Source organism: Megascapheus bottae, chromosome 6 (genome assembly GCF_031878675.1).
Source record: "Megascapheus bottae isolate mThoBot1 chromosome 6, mThoBot2.hap1, whole genome shotgun sequence".
NCBI classification, from domain to species: domain Eukaryota; kingdom Metazoa; phylum Chordata; class Mammalia; order Rodentia; family Geomyidae; genus Megascapheus; species Megascapheus bottae.
The window spans coordinates 70,753,472-70,773,318 of record NC_143514.1 but is presented as its reverse complement, the minus strand read 5'-3'; the positions used below and the strand labels follow the sequence as shown (position 1 = coordinate 70,773,318).

At 41.1% G+C, this 19,847-nt stretch overlaps 1 protein-coding gene across 4 annotated transcripts in view; it reads right to left on the bottom strand.

Moving 5' to 3' along the window:
* Positions 1 to 280: 280 nt before the first annotated feature.
* Positions 281 to 19,847, bottom strand: part of Hnrnpr (heterogeneous nuclear ribonucleoprotein R) — a 31,773-nt gene continuing 12,206 nt past the window's right edge. For all 4 annotated transcript variants that reach the window (XM_090335587.1, XM_090335588.1, XM_090335590.1 and 1 more), the window contains 6 exons: positions 19,097 to 19,273; positions 13,954 to 14,089; positions 7,493 to 7,698; positions 4,278 to 4,427; positions 1,693 to 1,814; positions 281 to 1,551 (listed from right to left, as the gene is read on the bottom strand). In XM_090335587.1, coding sequence (XP_090191713.1) covers positions 939 to 1,551; positions 1,693 to 1,814; positions 4,278 to 4,427; positions 7,493 to 7,698; positions 13,954 to 14,089; positions 19,097 to 19,273 — 1,404 coding nt within the window. In that variant the 3' untranslated portion in view covers positions 281 to 938. The remainder of the gene's footprint in view (positions 1,552 to 1,692; positions 1,815 to 4,277; positions 4,428 to 7,492; positions 7,699 to 13,953; positions 14,090 to 19,096; positions 19,274 to 19,847) is intronic.

Sequence of the window (19,847 nt, the reverse complement as noted above, 5' to 3'; positions counted from 1 at the left end):
ATTCAAAAACCTCTGAAAATTTTTTATAAAAATAAAGGATAAAATTTCAAAAATTAGAAGAGATTGTAAGAGAACACCAATCAATGAAATGCTATTTGGAATAAATACTTGAATTTAGGCTAATCCTCAATCTGATATCCACGATACATCTTGGAAAAGACAAGAAATTTTGCATGAATTTGATCACTCACATAGGCAGTTATACTTTGAAAACAATATTCCTTGCAAATATTACGAATGAAATAATGTTTTAGGACACAATTGAATTTGAAATAGGTAATGTTTTGAATAGATTTTTGAGTTTTATTGAAATCTTACATGAACAAGAAATTGGAAATACAATCACATCAAAGAACAAATTGTCACGGCTTTGACGTTTAAGCCAAACAAATTTTGAAGGGCAGATTTCAAAAAGGTGTGAAGTTATAACAATTTAAAAACACAGTTAACCTACTTCTAGGAATGCAAAACATACAATCATAGGTTATTTTCAATACAAGAAAACTTAAAATTTGTTTGCTTTAATTTCTTAAAACTACTAAGACAAAGCACTAGCTTGTATTTTTATTTACAGCATACTTCATACTCCTATGTAATCTATACCAAATCCAAAAAAGGAAACTGTCCAAACCAAAGGTTTCTGCAAAATCATGATTTAACAGCTTTTGCTGAAGCTAAAATGAAGCCTGAAACGATAAGAGCATTGTAACCCCCAGAATAAGGGAACTCTGCAAGCCCAATAATGTCCAAGAGCATCTTTGAAAAGAAGAAAAATAAAAAGACTTGAATATGTACACAATAGTGATTTCTTCAGCTCAATACAAATGGCAGCAAATTGCTACTTAAAGATGAAACAGTTAGGCCAATTTTGTTTTATGAAGAATGTAGATCTAGAGCCAATCGTATCTTGCCAGTATCATTTTCAAGCCCTCACTTGTCTATTTCCACTGTTGCCCATAAGTATCCTGATAAAATTCCTGGTTGTCATTATTGTAACCATAGTTACCAGAATAGTCACCACCTTGCTGAAGCGGCTGCTGAGCGATGGGCTGGGACCCCCAGTTCTGTTGGTTGTTGGTCTGTCGACGCTTGGAATCAGGCTGGTTGTACCCATCTGCCTTTCTCTTGCCTCCTACATTGCCCCCACGATTTCCCCGGGCTCCACGGGAACCACGACCTCTCTGCTGTTGTGCAGGACCCCCTCTGCCACCCCTAGAACCTCTTGGTGGTCCCAAAGGTGCCCCCCTCTGCGAATAGCCAGCTCTACCTCTTGGAGGTGGTGCTCCCCGCCCCCTTGGTGGTGGCGGAGCACCTCGCCCTCCCCTTCCTCCTCCTCTTCCTCTTACTGCATAGCCATCATCATAGCCGTAGTAGGGATCTTCATAGCCTCCACGATAGTCGTGATAATCATAACCATAGTAATCATCATAGTAATCTTCATAGCCATAGTAATCTGGAGGGTAGCCATATCCACCTCTCCCTCCACCACGACCTCGACCTCTCATTGGAGGAGGCATTCGAGGCGGAGGATGATAATAATAATCTTCATACCTAACAGACGAGGAAAGGGAGGAAAAAAAGCAAATCAGTTTATTCTAAGACTCTTAGACTCATCCTGATTTTGGCTTATTAACGTCATCTCTACTATCAAGTGTTCCCCATTCAAAGATAAATCAACCAAGCTAGACTCACGCAGTATTTCTGGAAGCCTGTCGAGCAGCTTGGCGCTCTTTCCTTTTCTTGTCTGGTGGCTTAGCTAACACTATCTCAATTTCTTCCCCTTCAATTTCTTTTCCATTCATCTCATCCATAGCCTATACAAAATTAGAAAAAATTGATTTTATAAAAAAGTACTTAGGAACACAACAATGTCATTATTTAATATGTTTAATAAGTAAATGATCTATAAAATTAATCTAGCCAGAATTTTTTTTCTTAAAAAGCAGGTCTTCAAATAAAAAAATTTTTAAAGTACTCCTTTCTACCTTGGAATTTTTATTTTTTTATTATTATTATTTTCTTTTTTGTGGATCACGGGGCTTGAACTTGGCCTGGAAGCTGTCCCTGAACTCGTCCCCTCAAGGATACCACCCTACCCTTAAGCCAAGTCCCACTTCCTGTTTTCTAGTGGCTAATTGGAGATAAAGAGTCTCAGGTCCTTTTGTGTCCAGGCTGGCTTTGAACTTTGATCCTGAGATTTCAGCCTCCTGAGTAGCTAGGCTTACAGGAGTGAGCCACCTGGCTCACTTGGACCCTGGCTTCTACCTTGGACATTTACATATAAATTACACTGAGAACAAAGTTGGTATCTTCTCTGCCCAGTGCGGTGGCTCTTGTCTGCAGTCCTCTGGGCTCACGCCTGTAACCTACAGAGCCTGCAGAGGCTGAGATCTGAGGATCACGGATCAAAGCCAGCCCAGGGAATAAAGAATGTGAGACTCTGATCTCCAATTGACCCTTAGAAAACAAGAAGTGGCAACTATGGTTCAAGGAGTATGGTGGTAGCCTTGAGTTGAAGAGCTCAGGGACAGCACCCAGGCCCAGAGTCCAAGCCCCATGACAGACAGACAGACAGACACACACACAGACAGGACACACACACACAGACAGGACACACACACACACACACACACACTCTGATATCTTCCTATTGCAATTTTTTTCCTATTTCATTTTAAAAAGCAAAATACCTGCCTAGTCAGGCACTAGTGGCATACACATTCAATCCTAGCTACTCAGAGGCTAAGATCTGAGGATTGTAGCTTGAAGCAGCCTGGGCAGGAAAGTCTGTGAGATTCTAATTTCCAGTTATCAACAGAAAACCAGATATGATGCTGTGCCTTGAGCCAAACAAGCTCAGAGACAATGTCCAGGCTATGCTCAAGCCCTAGGATCAGCACACACATACAAAACAAAAACACAAGGATTTTGTGTTGCAAGCAAAAGAATGGAATATCAATAATATGCCCAGACCATCCTGAAAAATAACACTCAAATTTCTGGACTAGAAATTTTGTTTTGTTTCTTTGGTGAATTATACTACCAGTTATTATAAATCTTTTTTTTACTGAATTATTATTATTCAATACCAACAGAATAAAAAAGAAATATAGAAAGCATTATATGTATTTATTATGTGTTCTATACCATTGGAAATTTCAGAAGTCAAACAAAAGAAAATTGGATTATATACCAAGTTATATTGTATTTCCTCCTTAGATCCCACCAGGAAGTAAATCAGTTCTACACTGGGACTGAGGTTGTAGCTTAGTGATAAAAGTGCTTACCTACTAGGCTGGAGGTTCTGGATTTGATCCCCAGCACCACAAAAACAAATGAAAAACCCTACACTAGACTCGTTTTAAAGCAGTAAGTAGCCTGGCAGGAGGAAAAAATGCTCAAATTAGAAATGGCAATACACTACCAATAGAACATGTAGAAAGACAACTGAACTTGAGTCACTAATGTTTTGAACCCACCTTTCTAAGTGACATAAAGCAGATGTAAGCATTTTGTTTTGGTCACCCTCTCCCCCAGGGAAGAAGGCAGAAATAAAAAGACACTGGAAAGTTTACCCTTTAAAGATGGTGCTGATCTATTATGAACAGTATAATAAGCAGTTTTATACTCTAGAGACTATAAAATACTTTTTGCCATTTTTTCATTACTGTCACCAAGGAATATCAACTATGACTAAACAAGAAATATCTCTAATAGTTATTGAAACCAGCAAAACAGTCAGTATTATTCTAACTCTAAAATGACTAGAAATGTAATGACCAAAGGTATAAAATTGTGAGGAACAATTTCCATAGTACACATCTTGTGAATTAAATGCTATACCATATGGCATACTTCTCACTTTCTCTCATAGGTCCACAGAACTTAGGTATGCATAGTGGGAATAAAACATTTATATCTGCTTAGTATTTATTTACAGGAGCCAATGTTACCATGTAATACTTCCAAGACATCATGCTGTAATACATTATCAGGTTTACGGAAACAGTGAAAACTTTAACTGAGCTCACAAACTCAGTAATGATCTCTTTGGACTCTTAGCTGTTAGACTACCACCTTATAGACATGGTTAAGAGAAAGTTTCATAGCAATACCCAGGATGTCAGTTAAGTTTCAGGGGCAGAATGCTATCTAGTATGAGTGAGGCCTTAAATTACAAAAAAAGCAAAAACTCCATTTTCTTTTCAAAGTCACTTGTGTGTTTACAAAGTATCAACAACAAAATTAAAATATCAAGAAAATCTCGTAATTTCTACCTTTACAGCAGCTCCTCTGTCTTCAAAATGGACAAATGCATAATCTTTTAACTTCTTTACTCTTTCAAGTTTTCCAAATTCAGAAAATGACTTTTCCAATATTTCTTCTGTCACTGTCGTAGCCAAGTTTCTCACAAATAAAACTTTCACCTAATAGCAACAAATACACAATGTTAGCTGAAGTCTTAAAAATGTCTTCCTGTCTTCATGGCATATAGCCTTTTCTTCTATAAAGCATTAAATGCTGTAAGTGCTGTCACAAAAAGTACAAGAATCCAATTTCAATATTTGTTACCAATTTATTTAGTTTCAGGTTAACAGTTTATATAAATTGTTGGTTCCTAAATTCTCTACTTATCATTAAAATACTTAACACATTGTAAACAATGTTCAAGGAACCAACAATTTTAACATGGTCCCTAGGTCCCCTCCTAAAACGAAGTGTTTATTTTCCCCTTTCTAGATAGCTTTCTAGAATACATATGGAAAAAAATATATAGATATATGTGGGGGGAGGGATCAGTCATGGGACTTGAACTCTGGGCCTGGGCACTGTCCCTGAGCTCTTCAGCTCAAGGCTATAGCCCCACTTCTTGTTTTCTAAGGTTAATTGGAGATAAGAGTCTCTTATTCTTTAGTGCCCAGGTTGGCTTTGAACTGTGATCCTCAGATCTCAGCCTCCTGAGTAGCTAGGATTACAGGTGTGAGCCAACACACCCAGCTGGAAAAATAATTTTAAAAGTGGCTGAGAATTTGGCCTAATGCTTGCCTTGCATACATGAAGACCGGGGTTTGATTCCTTGATACCACCTACATAGAAAAAGCCAGAGTGGTACTGACTGAGTTCAAGACCCAGGACAAGGGAGAGAGGGAGAGAGGGAGAGAGGGAGAGAGGGAGAGAGGGAGAGAGGGAGAGAGGGAGAGAGGGAAAGAAGAAAGAGAGGAGGGAGAGAAGTGAAAGGAGCAAGGGAGCGGGCACCAAAAGTGGTGTTGTGGCTCAAGTGGTAGAGCTCTAGCCTTGAGAAAGCCCAAGGACAGTACTCAGGCCCTAAGTTCAAGCCCCAGGAATTGGTAAAAAAAATAATTTAAAAACTACCAGGGGAGAGACAATCTAGAGACTAATCCTACTGAATACAGATAATTGAAATACTTAAAATCACTGACTTGTAACTTAAATTAGAAAAAAAGATGAAAGCTAGTTCACACTTCACAATATATACCAAGATAAACTTGATCAAACAAAACAGATAAAAGTTTTGAGTAAGTGAGGAAATTGTGAAAGTATTAAAACAGGATTGTTCCTATATAAGTTGGAGTAAGATGGCCTTATAACTTAAATTCTAAAAAAAAAAAAAAAAAAAAAAAAGAAAAGAAAAAAGAAAGAAAGAATGAGGGCCGGGAGTTTAGAGGTAAGCACTCTACCACGCACGAAGACTGGGATTCGATTCCTTGGTACCACATGCATAGAAAAAAGCTGGAAGTGGTGCTGAGGCTCAAGTGGTAGAGCTCTAGCCTTGAGAAAGTCCAAGGACAGGGCTCAGGCCCTGAGCTCAAGCCCAGGACTGGCAAAAAAAAAAAAAAAAAGAATGAGTGATACCTTCAACTACTTAAATCAGCTTCTAAATGGAAGGTAAAGTCAAATCACAAATATGAAAACATAAACATACTTTTTGCATCATAAACCATAAATAAGAAAAAGTTCAATAAATGAAAAGTAGATGAAATTGATGAATACATGGTACATACAAAAAAATACAGTTCTCTAATCATAGGAAATACTAAAATGGCAGGTGATTACAGTGGTTCACCCCCCTAATACTTTAAAAAAATTTAAGCTGGAGATACCAGCTCAAACTTGTAATTCTAGCTAAATGGGATGATAAGATCAGTTTGAAGCTAGCCAGGACAAAAAAATGCTGATGCGGTTGGTGGTCTCTCAGACTATGTAAACAGAAGATTGTGGTCTCAACTGGAGACCCTATTTAAAAATTAACTAAAGCAAAAAAAGTTGGGGGAGGCATAATTCAAATGATAAAGCACCTATCTGGCAAGCACAAACCCTAGCACCATCAAATAACAGGCAAATAAACAGAAGGTTTAATAGCATAGAATCTCTTCAATTAAGGTACAATTGAAGGTGTGATAGCTCATGCCTGTAATCCTAGCTTACTCAGGAGGCTGAGATCTGAGGATCACTTGGCTCAAAGTCATGCCAGGCACTAAAAAGTCCTGAGACTCTTATCTCCAATTCATCACCAGAAAACCGAAAGTGGTGCTATGGCTCCAGGAATAGAGCAATAGTCTTGAGCTGGAGTGGAGAGCTCAGGAACAGTGTTCAAGTCCCCTGGTTGGGGGGGTGGGATGCAGTTGGAGTTATGGTTCAAGCAGTTGTTAACAATGAAGCCTGGGCAACAAGTTCTTAGGTTTTAGATGACTATAAAACTAACCCAACTTGGCAAAGAATTTTCAATGGATTGTAACACTGAAATCCTAGCACTCAGGAGGCTAGGCCAAGAGGACTGCCAAGTCTGAAGCTAACATGGGCTACATAGCACCATTCTGGGAGGGGGGAAGAAGAAAAGAAGGGGAAAAGGAGATAGGGAAAGAGAACAGTCAATGAAGATTATAATTTTAAAAACACCAAAGCATTACTCCTCCCTTTATTCAAGATCTTATTTGTTTCTTTAAAACCTCTGTATCCCTTACTGGAACCTAATAGACAAACACTCTATGTTCATAAAATACTTAAGTAAAGGAATTTAAGCTCCGTTCCTTTACTACATTTAATTCTCAGGAAAAAATGGGTGGTAGAAATTCCTGCACACCTAGATAGGTTGTTTCTTTCCATGTTAAGTCAGTTCCTTGTCTAAGGAATTATACTCAAGCACTTCAATTTGTATTTATCATCACTAAGTTTGAATTTTATTGTTTTCTTTTTGTCAGTCATGGGACTTGAACTCAGGGCCTGGGCACTGTCCAAGCTTTTTTTACTCAAGGTTTGTACACTACCACTTTAAGCCACAGCTCCATTTCCAATTTTTAGGTGGTTAACAGGAGATAAGAGAATCATGACTTTCTGCCCAGGCTGACTTTGAACCACAATCCTCAGGTCAAGTCCCATAGGTATGAGCTAACAGCAATCTGGCTTGAAATTTGTTCTGAGTACAAAATTGTAATGATAGGTAACCTACCCCTACCCAAGCAACTGCATTTACCTTAGCCATGACTTCAGGATCTGGTTCTTCCACAGGGTCAGCCCATTCAACTGTAACTACATTTCCCCATACTTTTACTTTTCCACTCATCAGACGGCGTCTGGCTTGTGCTGCTGACTTGTGATCTTCATATTCAAGGAAGCAGAATCCCCGATTCTTCTTTTTGTCATCGGGTTGATGATAGAGAATAACGTCCACCAAACCCTCTGTTAAACCAACAGCCAGATATATAAGCCAAAAGCATCCACCACACATCTAATGTGATTAGGTAGCTTTAAATCCATTTGCCAATGATCATAAAACAGAAGAATCTTCAAAATGAAGCACTAATTACCTAGTAGACAATTAAGATACTTTACATTTTACAATGCGTTTACGGAGTTTGCTAGTACATGATCTCAAAATTTACCAAAGCACCGTCAAAAACCTTACAAGCCAAATTATTTACAAAAATCCAAGAGAACTGACATTCAATGATGGCCAAACAACCTTCCTTAAACCTAAGGTAAAAGTTGATATTTTGTACTAGGACCATGACAATAATGAAAGACCACACGTGAAGCCCTGGGCTCAATTACCAGTATCCTTGATTGAGAGGGGTAGAAGCTGTTTTCACCAAGGACAAAAGGTCATCACTATTTTTTTTTCCCCTGCCCGTCCTGGGCTTGAGCTCATGACCTGAGCTCTGTTCCTGTGCTTTCTCAAGGTTAGAGCTCTACCACTTGAGCCTCAGCACCACTTCCAGCTTTTTTCTATGTATGTGGTACCAAGGAATCGAACCTAGGCCTTTGTGCATGCTAGGCAAGCACTCTACCACTAGGCCAAATTCCCAGCCCAGTCATCACTATTGATGTTCTTCTGATGACAGTCCTCTTGCTCTTTTGTTTTCCCCATGCCAATCCTAGAACTCAAGCCTGTGTGCTAGCACTTAAGATTCTTTTGTCCAAGGCCAGCAATCTACCATTTGGTTCAAGTGTCACTTTTGGCTTTTTCTGAGTAATTTACTCGAAATTAAAAATCTCATGGACTTTTCTGTTCAGGCAGGCTTCTAACCTTGAATAGCTAGGATTATAGGTGTGAGCCACCATTATTCTTTCCTCTGTTCTTCTTTTTCTATGAATATTCTTTCTACGTCATACCAACTAGTCCCTTTTTTTTGGGGGGGGGCACTTCTGCTGCTTGACCTCGGGCCTGAGCCCTATCCCTGAGCTTTTTTGCTCAAGCATTGCACTCTATCACAGCTCCACTTGTAGCTTATTTTTGGTGATTAATTAAAGATGAAGAGTCTCACAGACTATCTTGGCTTCAAACTATGATTCTCAGATTTCAGCTCCCTAAGGAACTAGGATTACAGGCATGAGCCACAGCACCTGGCCACTTTAGACTTCATGCTAGGCAATTTGAGCTAAGAGTCTCACGAACTTTTCTGCTCAAGCTGACTTTGAATCACAATCCTCTTTAATAGCTAGAATTACAAGGTTGGTTTTTTTGCTTCTTTGCTTTTTGTTTTTGGGCCAATGCTAGAGCTTGCACTCAGGGCCTAGGCGCTGTCCTTGAGCTTCTTTTGCTCAAATCCAACACTCTACCACTTGAGCCACAGTGCTACTGCCAGCTTTTTTCTGAGCAGTTTGTTGGACCTTCCTGTCTGGGCTAGCTTTGAACTTCAATCCTCAGATCTCAGTCTCTTGAATGACTAAGATTATAGGTGTGAGCCACCAGCCACCAGTGAATCCCTTTTTGGCAGGTTCTGGCAGGCCCTCTGGCCTGGGAGCTGTCCTTGGAAACTCCTTTTGTTCCAGGCTAGCCCACTACCACTTTGAGCCATGGTGCCACTCCTAGATTTTTTTTTTTTTTACTGTAATTATTTAGAGATAAGAGTCTCATGGACTTTCTTACTCTGGCTGGCTTTGAACAGTGGATCCTCAGATCTAAGCATCCTCAATAGCTAGGATTACAGGTGTGAGCCACCAGCACCTGGCTTAGTCGTATTTTTAATATCATCTATATACTTAAAAATGCATACATTTTAATGCTGACACGGTGACTCACACCTGTAATCCTCGCTACTCAGGAGGCTGAGATCTGAGGATCAAGGTTCAAAATCAGCCGGGCATAAAAGGACCCAAGACTCTTATCTCCAATTAACCTCTAGAAAAGAGAAGTGGGGCTTGGCTCAAAGGTAGGGGGATAACTCAGGAACAACACGCAGGCCCAGGTCCAGGAGTAGGGCAGTAGCCTTGAGCTGAAGAGCTCAGGGACAGCGCCTAGGTCAAGTTCAAGCCCTATAACCCACCAAAAAAAAAAAAAAAAGCATACCTTTTATTCCTAGCCCAGACTTCTAACCTCCCATGATGCAGCAGAAATTTCACATATCCAAAGGAGCACAAGCTGTGCCCAAAAATCTGTCTTTTCTAGCTAGGTCTTTCTTTTCATTTTTGTGGGTCATGGGGCTTGAACTGGGCCTGGGTGCTGTCCCTGTGTTCTTCAGTTCAAGCTCTACACCTGGGCCTCGGTGTTGTCCCTGAGCTCTTCAGCTCAAGGCTACTGCCCTACCCTTGAGCCTCAGCCCCACTTCCCGTTTTCTAGAGGTTAATTGGAAATACGAACCTCAGGTCCTTTTGTGCCTGGGCTGGCTTTGAAACTCAATCCTCAGATCTCAGTCTCCTGAGTAACTAGGATTACAGGCGTGAACCATGGGCTTTCCTAGGCTTTTCTATATAATAAATAAGGCCATCCACCAGGTTCTCAGGGCAGAAATTAAGGACACATTCTTATTTGCATTTTCTTTTGTATCCGTTGTGGGGCTTGAACTCTGTAACTGTGCCTGGGTGCTTGTTGTTCCAGAGCTTATGCACTCAATGCTAGTGGCTCTATTACTTTGAGCCAGAGCATCACTTCTGATTTTTTTTGTGTGTGTATACCAGTCCTGGGCTTGGGCTCAGGGCCTGAGCACTGGGTTTTCTCAAGTCTAGAGCTCCACCACTTGAGCCTCAGTACCACTTCCGACTTTTTTCTATGTATGTGGTACTGAGGAATCAAACCCAGGTCTTCGTGCATGCTAGGCAAGCACTCTACCACTAATCCAAACTCCCAGCCCACCACTTCTGATTTTATGGTAGTTAATTGGAGATAGAGTTTCACAACTCTCCTGCATAGGCTGGTTTCAAACTGCAATCCTCAGATCTCAACCTTCTGAATAGGTAAAATTACAGGTGTCAGCCACTAGCACCCAGCTTGTTTACTACAGTTCACCTACCCAATTTCAAAAACATTTAGTTCTTTCCATTTCCACTATTATCCTAACTCATTATTCAGTCTAGTATCTTACAACCTCACTTAATTCACAACTACTGTTCCTTACCCTCTAACTCCAATCCTCTCTTCACACAGAAGTTGGAGTAACATATAAAACACAAAACAAATATTACTCATTGCTTAACAAAATGTTGATTGTTTTTGCTTTGTTTCCAATAAACTCCAAATGTTTTACAAATGTTACCTTCTAACACTGGGCTGTTCTCAGTTTCTTTAATATATCAATATCAAGTTCTTTCTTGCCTTGGAGACTTGATATGCATTCATCCCTTGGAATACACTTTGCTCTCTCTATCTGCCTCAGTCTTCACTTCTTGAAATGTCACCTCTCAGAATAGACTTTACAATCATGGAAACAGGAATGATACTTTTTATTGCCCCTTACAGAGTATTTTACCAAAATATGTGAATTAAAAAAAAAATAGTCTGAATTCCTCTCCCAAAAGGAATTTAGGCTCTATTAAGGCAGAAAAAGGCTATCTTATTTACCATTCATAACAATTCATGACATGATACCATGTTAAATAGATACTTTAATAAATACATGTACATGAAGTCAGAAAAGAGCTGCTAAACAATAAAAAGTGATGAGTCGAACTGCTGGAATGGGCAACTGACCAACACTAAAATAGGTCATAGTGGCTACAAAGTGGAATATCAGAAGCCAAGATTTGAGAGTAGGTACAATTTCTGCTGACTAGATCTAGCTTACGCAAAGAAATGAAGATGAGCTATCACAGAATCAGAGTTTAGGACATTACACTGGTCATCCAAGGAGCTGGTCACGGTACTAACAATAAATCAATTGAGGGTAGCAAAGCAACAATGTGAACCTGAAGATATCTGCAGAGTAAAGACAGGCTTAGACAAGAACAACAGATACAGTTTCAAAGGGAGAGGATAGGGACCAGAAGTTTGGCCTAGTGGTAGAGTGCTTGCCTAGCATGCACGAAAAGCCTAGTCTGATTCCCCAGTGCCACATACGTAACAAAGCACAAAGTAGAGCGCTAGCCTTGAGGAAAAAGCCCAAGGACTGTGCTCAGGCCCTGAGTTCAAGCCCCAGGACTGGCAAAAAAAAAAAAAAAAAAAGGTTTGGGGAGGTGGGGGGGGTGAGGATGTCTAAATGACAAAACTGTAAAGAAATATATATATATATATATATATATTTTTTTTTTTAAACAAGGAGAAGCAGTGCCTAAAACTGTCACCAAGTCACTCAAGATTAGCCACTATCAGCCAGGCCAGGCGTGTGGCTCATCCCTGTAATCCTAACTACTCAGGAGGCTGAGATCTGAAGATCATGGTTCAATGCCAGCCAGGGCAATAAAGACCATGAGACTCTTTGCCTCCAATTAATCTCTAGAAAAAAACAGAAGCAGAAGGAAGCAGAAGCAAGAAGAAGCGGGCTGTGGCTCCAAGGATAGGGAGGTACCCTTGAGCTGAAGAGCTCAGGGACAGTGCCCAGGCCCAGAGTTCAAGCCCCATGATCAAAAAAAAAAAAAAATTAGCCAGTATCAATCAGTATTTGAAAATTGAAGTTGGGTGCCAGAAACTCTCATTTATAATCCTAGTTGAGATGTGAGGATCACAGTTCGAAATTATCAAAGGCAGGAAAGCCCATGAGAGGCTTATTTCCAATTAATCACCAAAAACCCAGAAGTAGAGGGTGGCTCAAGTGACAGAGAGTTAGCTTTGACCAAAAGTTCACAGACTCAGGCTTTAAGTTCAACCTCCAGGGCAAGCACATAGAAAAAAGAAGAAAAAAGCAATGGGAAACAAAATAAATCATGCTCTGGGTTCTATTTCTTAGTACCACATATACAGAAAAAGCTCAAGTGGCGCTGTGACTCAAATGGTAGAGCACTAGCCTTGAGAAAGCCCAAGGATAGTGCTCAGGCCCTGAGTTCAAGTCCCATGACCGACCCCCCCCCGCCCCCACACACACAAAAAAATCTAGGGCCAGGAGCTTAGCCTAGTGGTAGTGCTCACCAAGAATGCATGAAGCTCTGGGTTCGATTCCTCAGTACCACATAGGCAGAAAAAGCTGGAAGCAGAGTTGTAGCTCAAGTGGCAGAACACTCTCCTTGAGCAAAAAGTGTCCAAGGGACAGTGCCCAGGCCCTGAGTTCAAGCCCCAGAACTGGCCAAAAAAAAAAAAATCTAGACAAGTCAACAGGAAGGAAGAACTATAGAACTATCATCTCCTTGATATAAAGAACAGTGGATTTGATGGGAGGGCCCTACCAAGAACTGCTGATCAAAGACACCCACAAAAGCCAATTTTCAATAAAAACCAAGTAGTAAAAGAAAAATTCCACAAAATCAAGAAGGGAGGTGGTTATATCCAAACTACAATAAAGAAGAAAGGAAGGGCTGGGAATGTGGCTTAGTGGCAGAATGCTTTCCTAACATGTATGAAGCCCTGGGTTCGATTCCTCAGTACCACATACACAGAAAAAGCTACAAGTGACACTGAATCAAGTAGTAGAGCACTAGTCTTAAGATGAAGAGCTCAGGGACAGGGCAAAGACCCAGAGTTCAAGCTCCATGATGGCCAACAACAACAAATCATTTGCTAGGCGCCAGTGACTCAAGCCTGTAATTCTCAGAAGGCTGAGATTTGAGGGTCACAGTTCCAAGTCAGTCCAGGCACAAAAAGACTATAAGATTCTACCTCCAATTAACCACCAGAAAATCAGAAGTGGTACTGTGGCACAGTGGTAGAGTAGGAGCCTTGAGCTGAAATGTTTGAGAACAGTGCCCAGGAACAGAGTTCAAGCCCCATAACTGACAGAAGAAGAAGAAAAAGAAGTAAGCAGAGGAAGAAGAAGAGGAGAAAGAGAGTGCCTGCCTAGCATGCACAAAGCCCTGGGGTTCAATTCCTCCATATCACATATACAGAAAAGTCCTAAGTGGTGCTGTGGTTCAAGTGGTAGAGTGCTAGCCTTGAGAACATTCAAGGATAGTGCCCAGGCCCTGAGTTCAATCCCCAGGACTGGACAAAAAAAAAAAAAAAAGAATGAAAAAGAACGGGAACAATTTAGCAATTTAGACTTTTTAGTTTAACATCGCTTTTTTAAGCATTCACAAATTATTTATAAATAGCAGATTTCCCAACACTATCTTCTAAATACATTTTTGTTTTACCTGTGACTTTACTGAATTCTTCCAGGATGTTTTCTTTAGTCTTATTCTTTGGAATGGATCCAACGAAAAGTCTGTTGTTTGCCACAGAAATACATACTCCAAGGTGTTTACCAGGGCGAATTTCATAGCTGTCACACTGTAAGGAAAAAAAGAACCAGAGACCCCCAAGTCCCCCCAAACTGAGGACAACTGACCTTAAGCTAAAAAAAGTCCATCGTTTAAGGCCAACAACTTCCAGAATTTAATAATACTTGCCATGATATGAATATACCTCAATTGTTACAGTCCCCCCTCCTTTTTTGGAGGGGGGGTAGTGCCAAGGCTTGAACTCAGAGCCTGAGCACTGCCCTTGGCTTTCTCAAGGCTGGAGCTCAAATGGTAACTTGAGCCACAGCACCACTTTTGGCCTTTTCTGTGTATGTGGTAGAGGAATGGGACCCAAGGCTTCGTGCATGCTAGGCAAGCAATCTACCACTAGGCCAAATCCCAGTCCCTACTTTTAGTTCTTTTTTGTTGTTGTTAATCTTTACTACTCCATATAAAAATAATTCAAAGTAATTCACTTTACAATATCTTATTTCATATTTCAATTTAATCTATCAAGGAATTCATTCAAAGAAACATAGCCAAGACTATTCAGGGTCCTTAGGTTGAACAATATATAAAAAATAAAGAATGCACACAGCTGGACATCAGTGGCTCACAATGCAATCCTAGCTATTCAGGAGGCTGAGATCTAAGGATTATGTTCAAAGCCAGCCTGAGCAGGAAAATCTGAGAAACTCATCTCCAATAAACTACTCACAAAAAGCTGGAAGTAGCACTGTGGTTCAAGTAGTAGAGCGCAGGCATGGAAAAAAGGAATCTCAGGGACACTATCTAGGTCCTGAATTCAAGTTCCAGGACCAGTATCCCAAAAAAAAGACAACTATGTTTAATTATACAATATTTGGGGGGGGGGGCAGGGAGCCGGTGTGGTGGCTCACACCTGTAATCCTAGCTACTTAAGAAGCTAAGATCTGAGGATCAAGGTTCAAAGCCAGCCTGTGCAGAAAAGGACTGGGACTCTTATCTCCAATTAATCTCTAGAAAATGGGAAGTGAGGTTTAGCTCAAGAGTAGGGTCTGGAGCTGAAGAGCTCAAGGACAACACCCAAGCCCACAGATAGGGTGGTACCCTTGAGCTGAAGAGCTCTAAGATAGCGCCTAGACCAAGTTCAAGCTCCATAACCCACCAAAACAAGAAACGAAATGAAAGGAAACTTTCAGGGGGTAGGAGTTTGGCTTTGGCCTACTGGTACAGTGCTTGCCTAGCAAATACATACATAGAAAAAGCCAAAAATGGTGCTGTGGCTCAAATTATAGAGCTCTATCCTTGAGAAAGCTCAAGGACAGTGCTCAGGTCCTGAGTTTTAAGACACAGGACTGGGGGATAGGGGGATAACCTTTTGGGCTGGTGGCTCATGCCTGTAATCCTAGCTACTCAGGAGGCAGGAGGCTGAGGTCTGAGGATCATGGTTCAAAGCCAGCCCAGGCACTAAATACCGTAAGACTCTTATCTCCTAATAATCACTAGAATATGGGAAATGGCACTGTGGCTCCAGGGGTAGGGTCGTAACCTGGAGCAGTAGCCTTGAGCTAAAGAGCTTAGAGACAGTGCCCAGGCACAGAGTTCAAGCTCCATGACTGACCAAAAAAAAAAAAAAAAAGTTTTTAAATCACTAGTAATAGGTTTCCTTGATAATTCCAATTGAAGATTACTAACCAACAGATTTTTTTTTTTTTTTTGGCCAGTCCTTGGGCTTGAACTCAGGGCCTAGGCACTGTCCCTGGACACTTTTTGCTCAAGGCTAGCATTCTGCCACTTAAGCCACAGTGCCACTTCTGGCTTTTCCTGTATATGTGGTTTGAATCACAGGGCTTTGTGCATGCTAGGCTAGCATACTATCACTAGACCACGCTCCCCATTTGACCCACTGGTTTTCTAAAGGATTATTAAGAAATCAAATTATATACTATCAAAAATTTAAATTTGAATTTTTTTTTTCCTATTTTTTTGTTGGCATGGGGCTTGGACTCTGGGCTGGGCACCATCCATGAGCTTTTCAGTTCAAGGCTACCACCTTACCCCCTGGAGCCACAGAGCCACTTCCGATTTTCTAGTGGTCAACTGGAGATAAGAGTCTCTATGACTTTAGTGCCTGGGCTGGCACGGAACCGTGATCCTCAGATCTCAGCCTTCTGAGTAGCTACGATTACAGTTATGAGCCACTGCACCCAGCTGAAATTTGAAAATTTCTAATGAAATAAGTTTGAAGAGGAAACTCATTAACAAAAACAAAACTCTGAGTTACAAAGAAACTAGTTGAGCTGGGCATTAGTAGCTTACACCTTTAATCTCAGGAGGCTGAAATCTGAATACTGCAGTTCCAGCCCAGGCAGAAAAGTCTATGAGATTCTCATTTCTAATGACCCCAAAATGGGAAGTAGAGCTGTTTGTGTCTCAAAGTGGTAGAGCACTGGACTTGAGCAGAAAAGTTCAGGGATAGCACTCAGGGCACAGACCTTGAGTTCAAGCCCCAGGATTGACCAAAAAGAAAGAAAGGAAAGGAACTAATTAATTCAGAGACATTAATGAAATTAAAAGCCTTATAATGAAAAGTTACCTGTTTCGGTAGGGACTGAACTCTGGCATTCTTGTCCGCCAAGAATACACCAGAAAACAATGAATAGTTATTTTAAAACACAGAAATGTTATCTTCAATACAGTAAAAGTAAAGATGGATTGGCAAAACTGTTATACTGCTGCTCTGATAACCAGAAACTGGCTTATTTATTTATTTATTTATTGCCAGTTCTAGGGCTTAAACTCAAGAGCCTGTACCACTTGAGCCACAGTAGCACTTCAGGCTTTTTCTATGTATATAGTACTAAGGAATCAAACCCAGGTCTTCATGTATGTTAGGCAAACACTCTACCACTAGGCCAAATTCCCAGCCATAGAAACTGGTTCCTTTTTCATTTTTGTCTGTCTTGGGGCCAGGACTCTGGGCCTGAGTGCAGTCCCTGAGCTCTTCAACTCAAGGCTACCACCTTATCCCTAGAGTCACAGGGACACTTCTGGGTTTTCTAAAGGTTAAGTGGAGGTAAGAGTCTCTTCATCTTTAGTGGCCAGACTGTCTTCAAACAGCAATCCTCAGATCTCAGCCTCCTGAGCAGCTAAGACAACAAGCGTAAGCCACTGGACCCAGCTTAGAAACTGGTTCTTAAAAAAAGTGGGGGGAGGGAAGCCAGGCATGGTGGCTCATACCTGTAATCCTAGCTACTCAGGGCACAAAAGGACCTGAAGACTTATCTCCAATTAACCTCTAGAAAACAGGAAGTGGGGTTGTGTTTCTAGTGGTAGAGCAGTAGCCAGGAGCTGAAGAGCTCAGGGACAACACCCATGCCCAGGGGTAGGGCAGTAATTTTGAGTTGAAGGGCTCAGAGACAGCGCCCAGGCCCAGAGGTCAAGCTCCATGACCCATGGGGAAAAAAAGCTGTGAACTGCTAGAAGGCTGGGTCACTAAAGAGTAAGAAAGAAGAAAACAGAAGGAACTCAACAGCTTTGAAATTTAAAAAATAAATAAAATTTGAAAATAAAAGCACACCATACAGTTATGTTGTGACAAAAAATAAGCTAGGAGTTTGGCCCAATGGTAAGTGTTTTCCTAGCGTGCACGAAGACCTGGGTTCAATTCCTTGGCACCACATACGGAGAAAAAGCCAGAAGTAGTGCTGTGGCTCAGGTGGTAGAGTTCTAGCCTTGAGAAAGCCCAAGGACAGTGCTCAGGCCCTGAGTTTAAGCACCCATTCTGGCAATAAATAAAAATAAAACAAATTCATAATCATGTACTGAACTGAGTGCAGACAGCTGTCAACAAGTTAGATTCTCTAGAGCCCATATCACCTTCATTATACTTTAATGACAGTCCTAAATAAGTGAAGAAATGATACTGCATTTGTCTAAATGAAATCAAAAGGAAAAAAAAAACTTCCCACATCAAGTACTTTATTTATTTTTTATTTAGTTAATTTTTTTGGCCTGTCCTGGGGCTTGAACTCAGGGCCTGGGCACTGTCCCTAGCTTCTTTAGCTCAAGGCTAGTACTCTATCACTTGAGTCATTTCCAGCTTTTTCTATTTATGTACTACTGTGGAACTGAACCCAGGGCTTCATGCACACTAGGCAAGCATTCTACCACTGAGCCACATCCCGTCATTAATTAATCTTTTGATACCAATCAATCTATTAGATAAGTTCTTAGAATTATGAAGAATTATTTCTTGTGGTTCTGGTTTTTTTTTTTTCTTTTAACTTTCATAGTCAGAGGAAAAAAAGCAGATTACATACAGATTTGGTCAATACAAAAATATCTCAAAACAACAATGCTAAGTGCAAATACTTTTTTTTTTTGCCAGTCCTGGGCTTAAGCTCAGGGCCTGAGCACTGTCCTTGGACTTTCTCAAGGCTAGAGCTCTACCACTTGAGTCTCAGCACCACTTCCGGCTTTTTCTAAGTATGTGGTACCAAGGAATTGAACCCAGGTCTTCGTGCATGCTAGGCAAACACTCTACCACTAGGCCAAACTCTTGGCCCCATGCATGTTTCATCTTGATTTTTTTTTTTTTTTTTTTTGCCAGTCCTGGGCTTGAGCTCAGGGCTTGAGCACTGTCCTTGGACTTTCTCAAGGCTAGCACTCTACCACTTGAGCCTCAGCACCACTTCTGGCTTTTTTCTATGTATGTAGTACCGAGGAATCGAACCCGGGTCTTCATGCATGCTAGGCAAGCACTTTAACCACTAGGCCAAACTCCTGGCCCGTGCAAATACTTTTTTTGCCAGTCTTGGGCTTGGGCTCAGGGCCTGAGTACTGTCCTTGGACTTTCTCAAGGCTAGAGCTCTACCACTTGAGCCTCAGCACCACTTCCAGCTTTTTGTCTATGTATGTGGTACTGAGGAATCGAACCCGGGTCTTCATGCATGCTAGGCAAGCACTTTAACCACTAGGCCAAACTCCAGGCCCTCGTGCAAATACTTTAAAACTGAAATATATTCTCTCAAACAGTAATTTCCTGGAGAGTGGATATTTGTTGCTCACATACCAGTTTAACAGCTTCCTGGGCAGCTTCCTTGCCACAGAAGGTGATAAATGCATATCCTCTGTTTTGCCCAGACAGTGGATCCATCATGAGACGTAAATCCCAGATAGGGCCAGCCTTCTCAAATAGGGGCACCAATTCATCCTCATATAAATCTCTTGGTATTTTACCTACAAAGACCTGAAATAAAATTGCCTTATTAGAATCTAACATAAAGAGTTCAGTTAGGGCCAGGAGTTTGGCCTAGTGGTAGCATGCTTGCCTAGCATGCACGAAGACCCGGGTTCAATTCCTTGTTACCACATATAGAGAAAAAAGCCAGAACTGGTGCTAAGGCTCAAGTGGTAGAGCTCTAGCCTTGAGAAAGTCCAAAGACAGTGCTCAGGCCCTGAGCTCAAGCCCAGGACTGGCAAAAAAAAAAAAAAAAAAAAAAAAAAAAAATTATAGAGCTCTAAAGCCTGCCTTTAGTGGGGCTTGAACTCTGGGCCTAGGAGCTGTCCCCGAGCTCTTCAACTCAAGGCTACCACCCCAACCCTGAAGCCACAGCACCACTTCCAGTTTTCTAGTAGTTAATTGGAGATAAGAGTCTTAGGTCTTTAGTGCCCAGGTTGGCTTTGAACTGTGATCCTCAGATCTCAGCCTCCTGAGTACCTAGGATTACAGGCGTGACCCACTGTACCCAGCAATAAAATTCACTATGTTACTTTTTTTTTTTTTTGACAGTTCTGGGACTTGAACTCAGGGCCTAAGCACT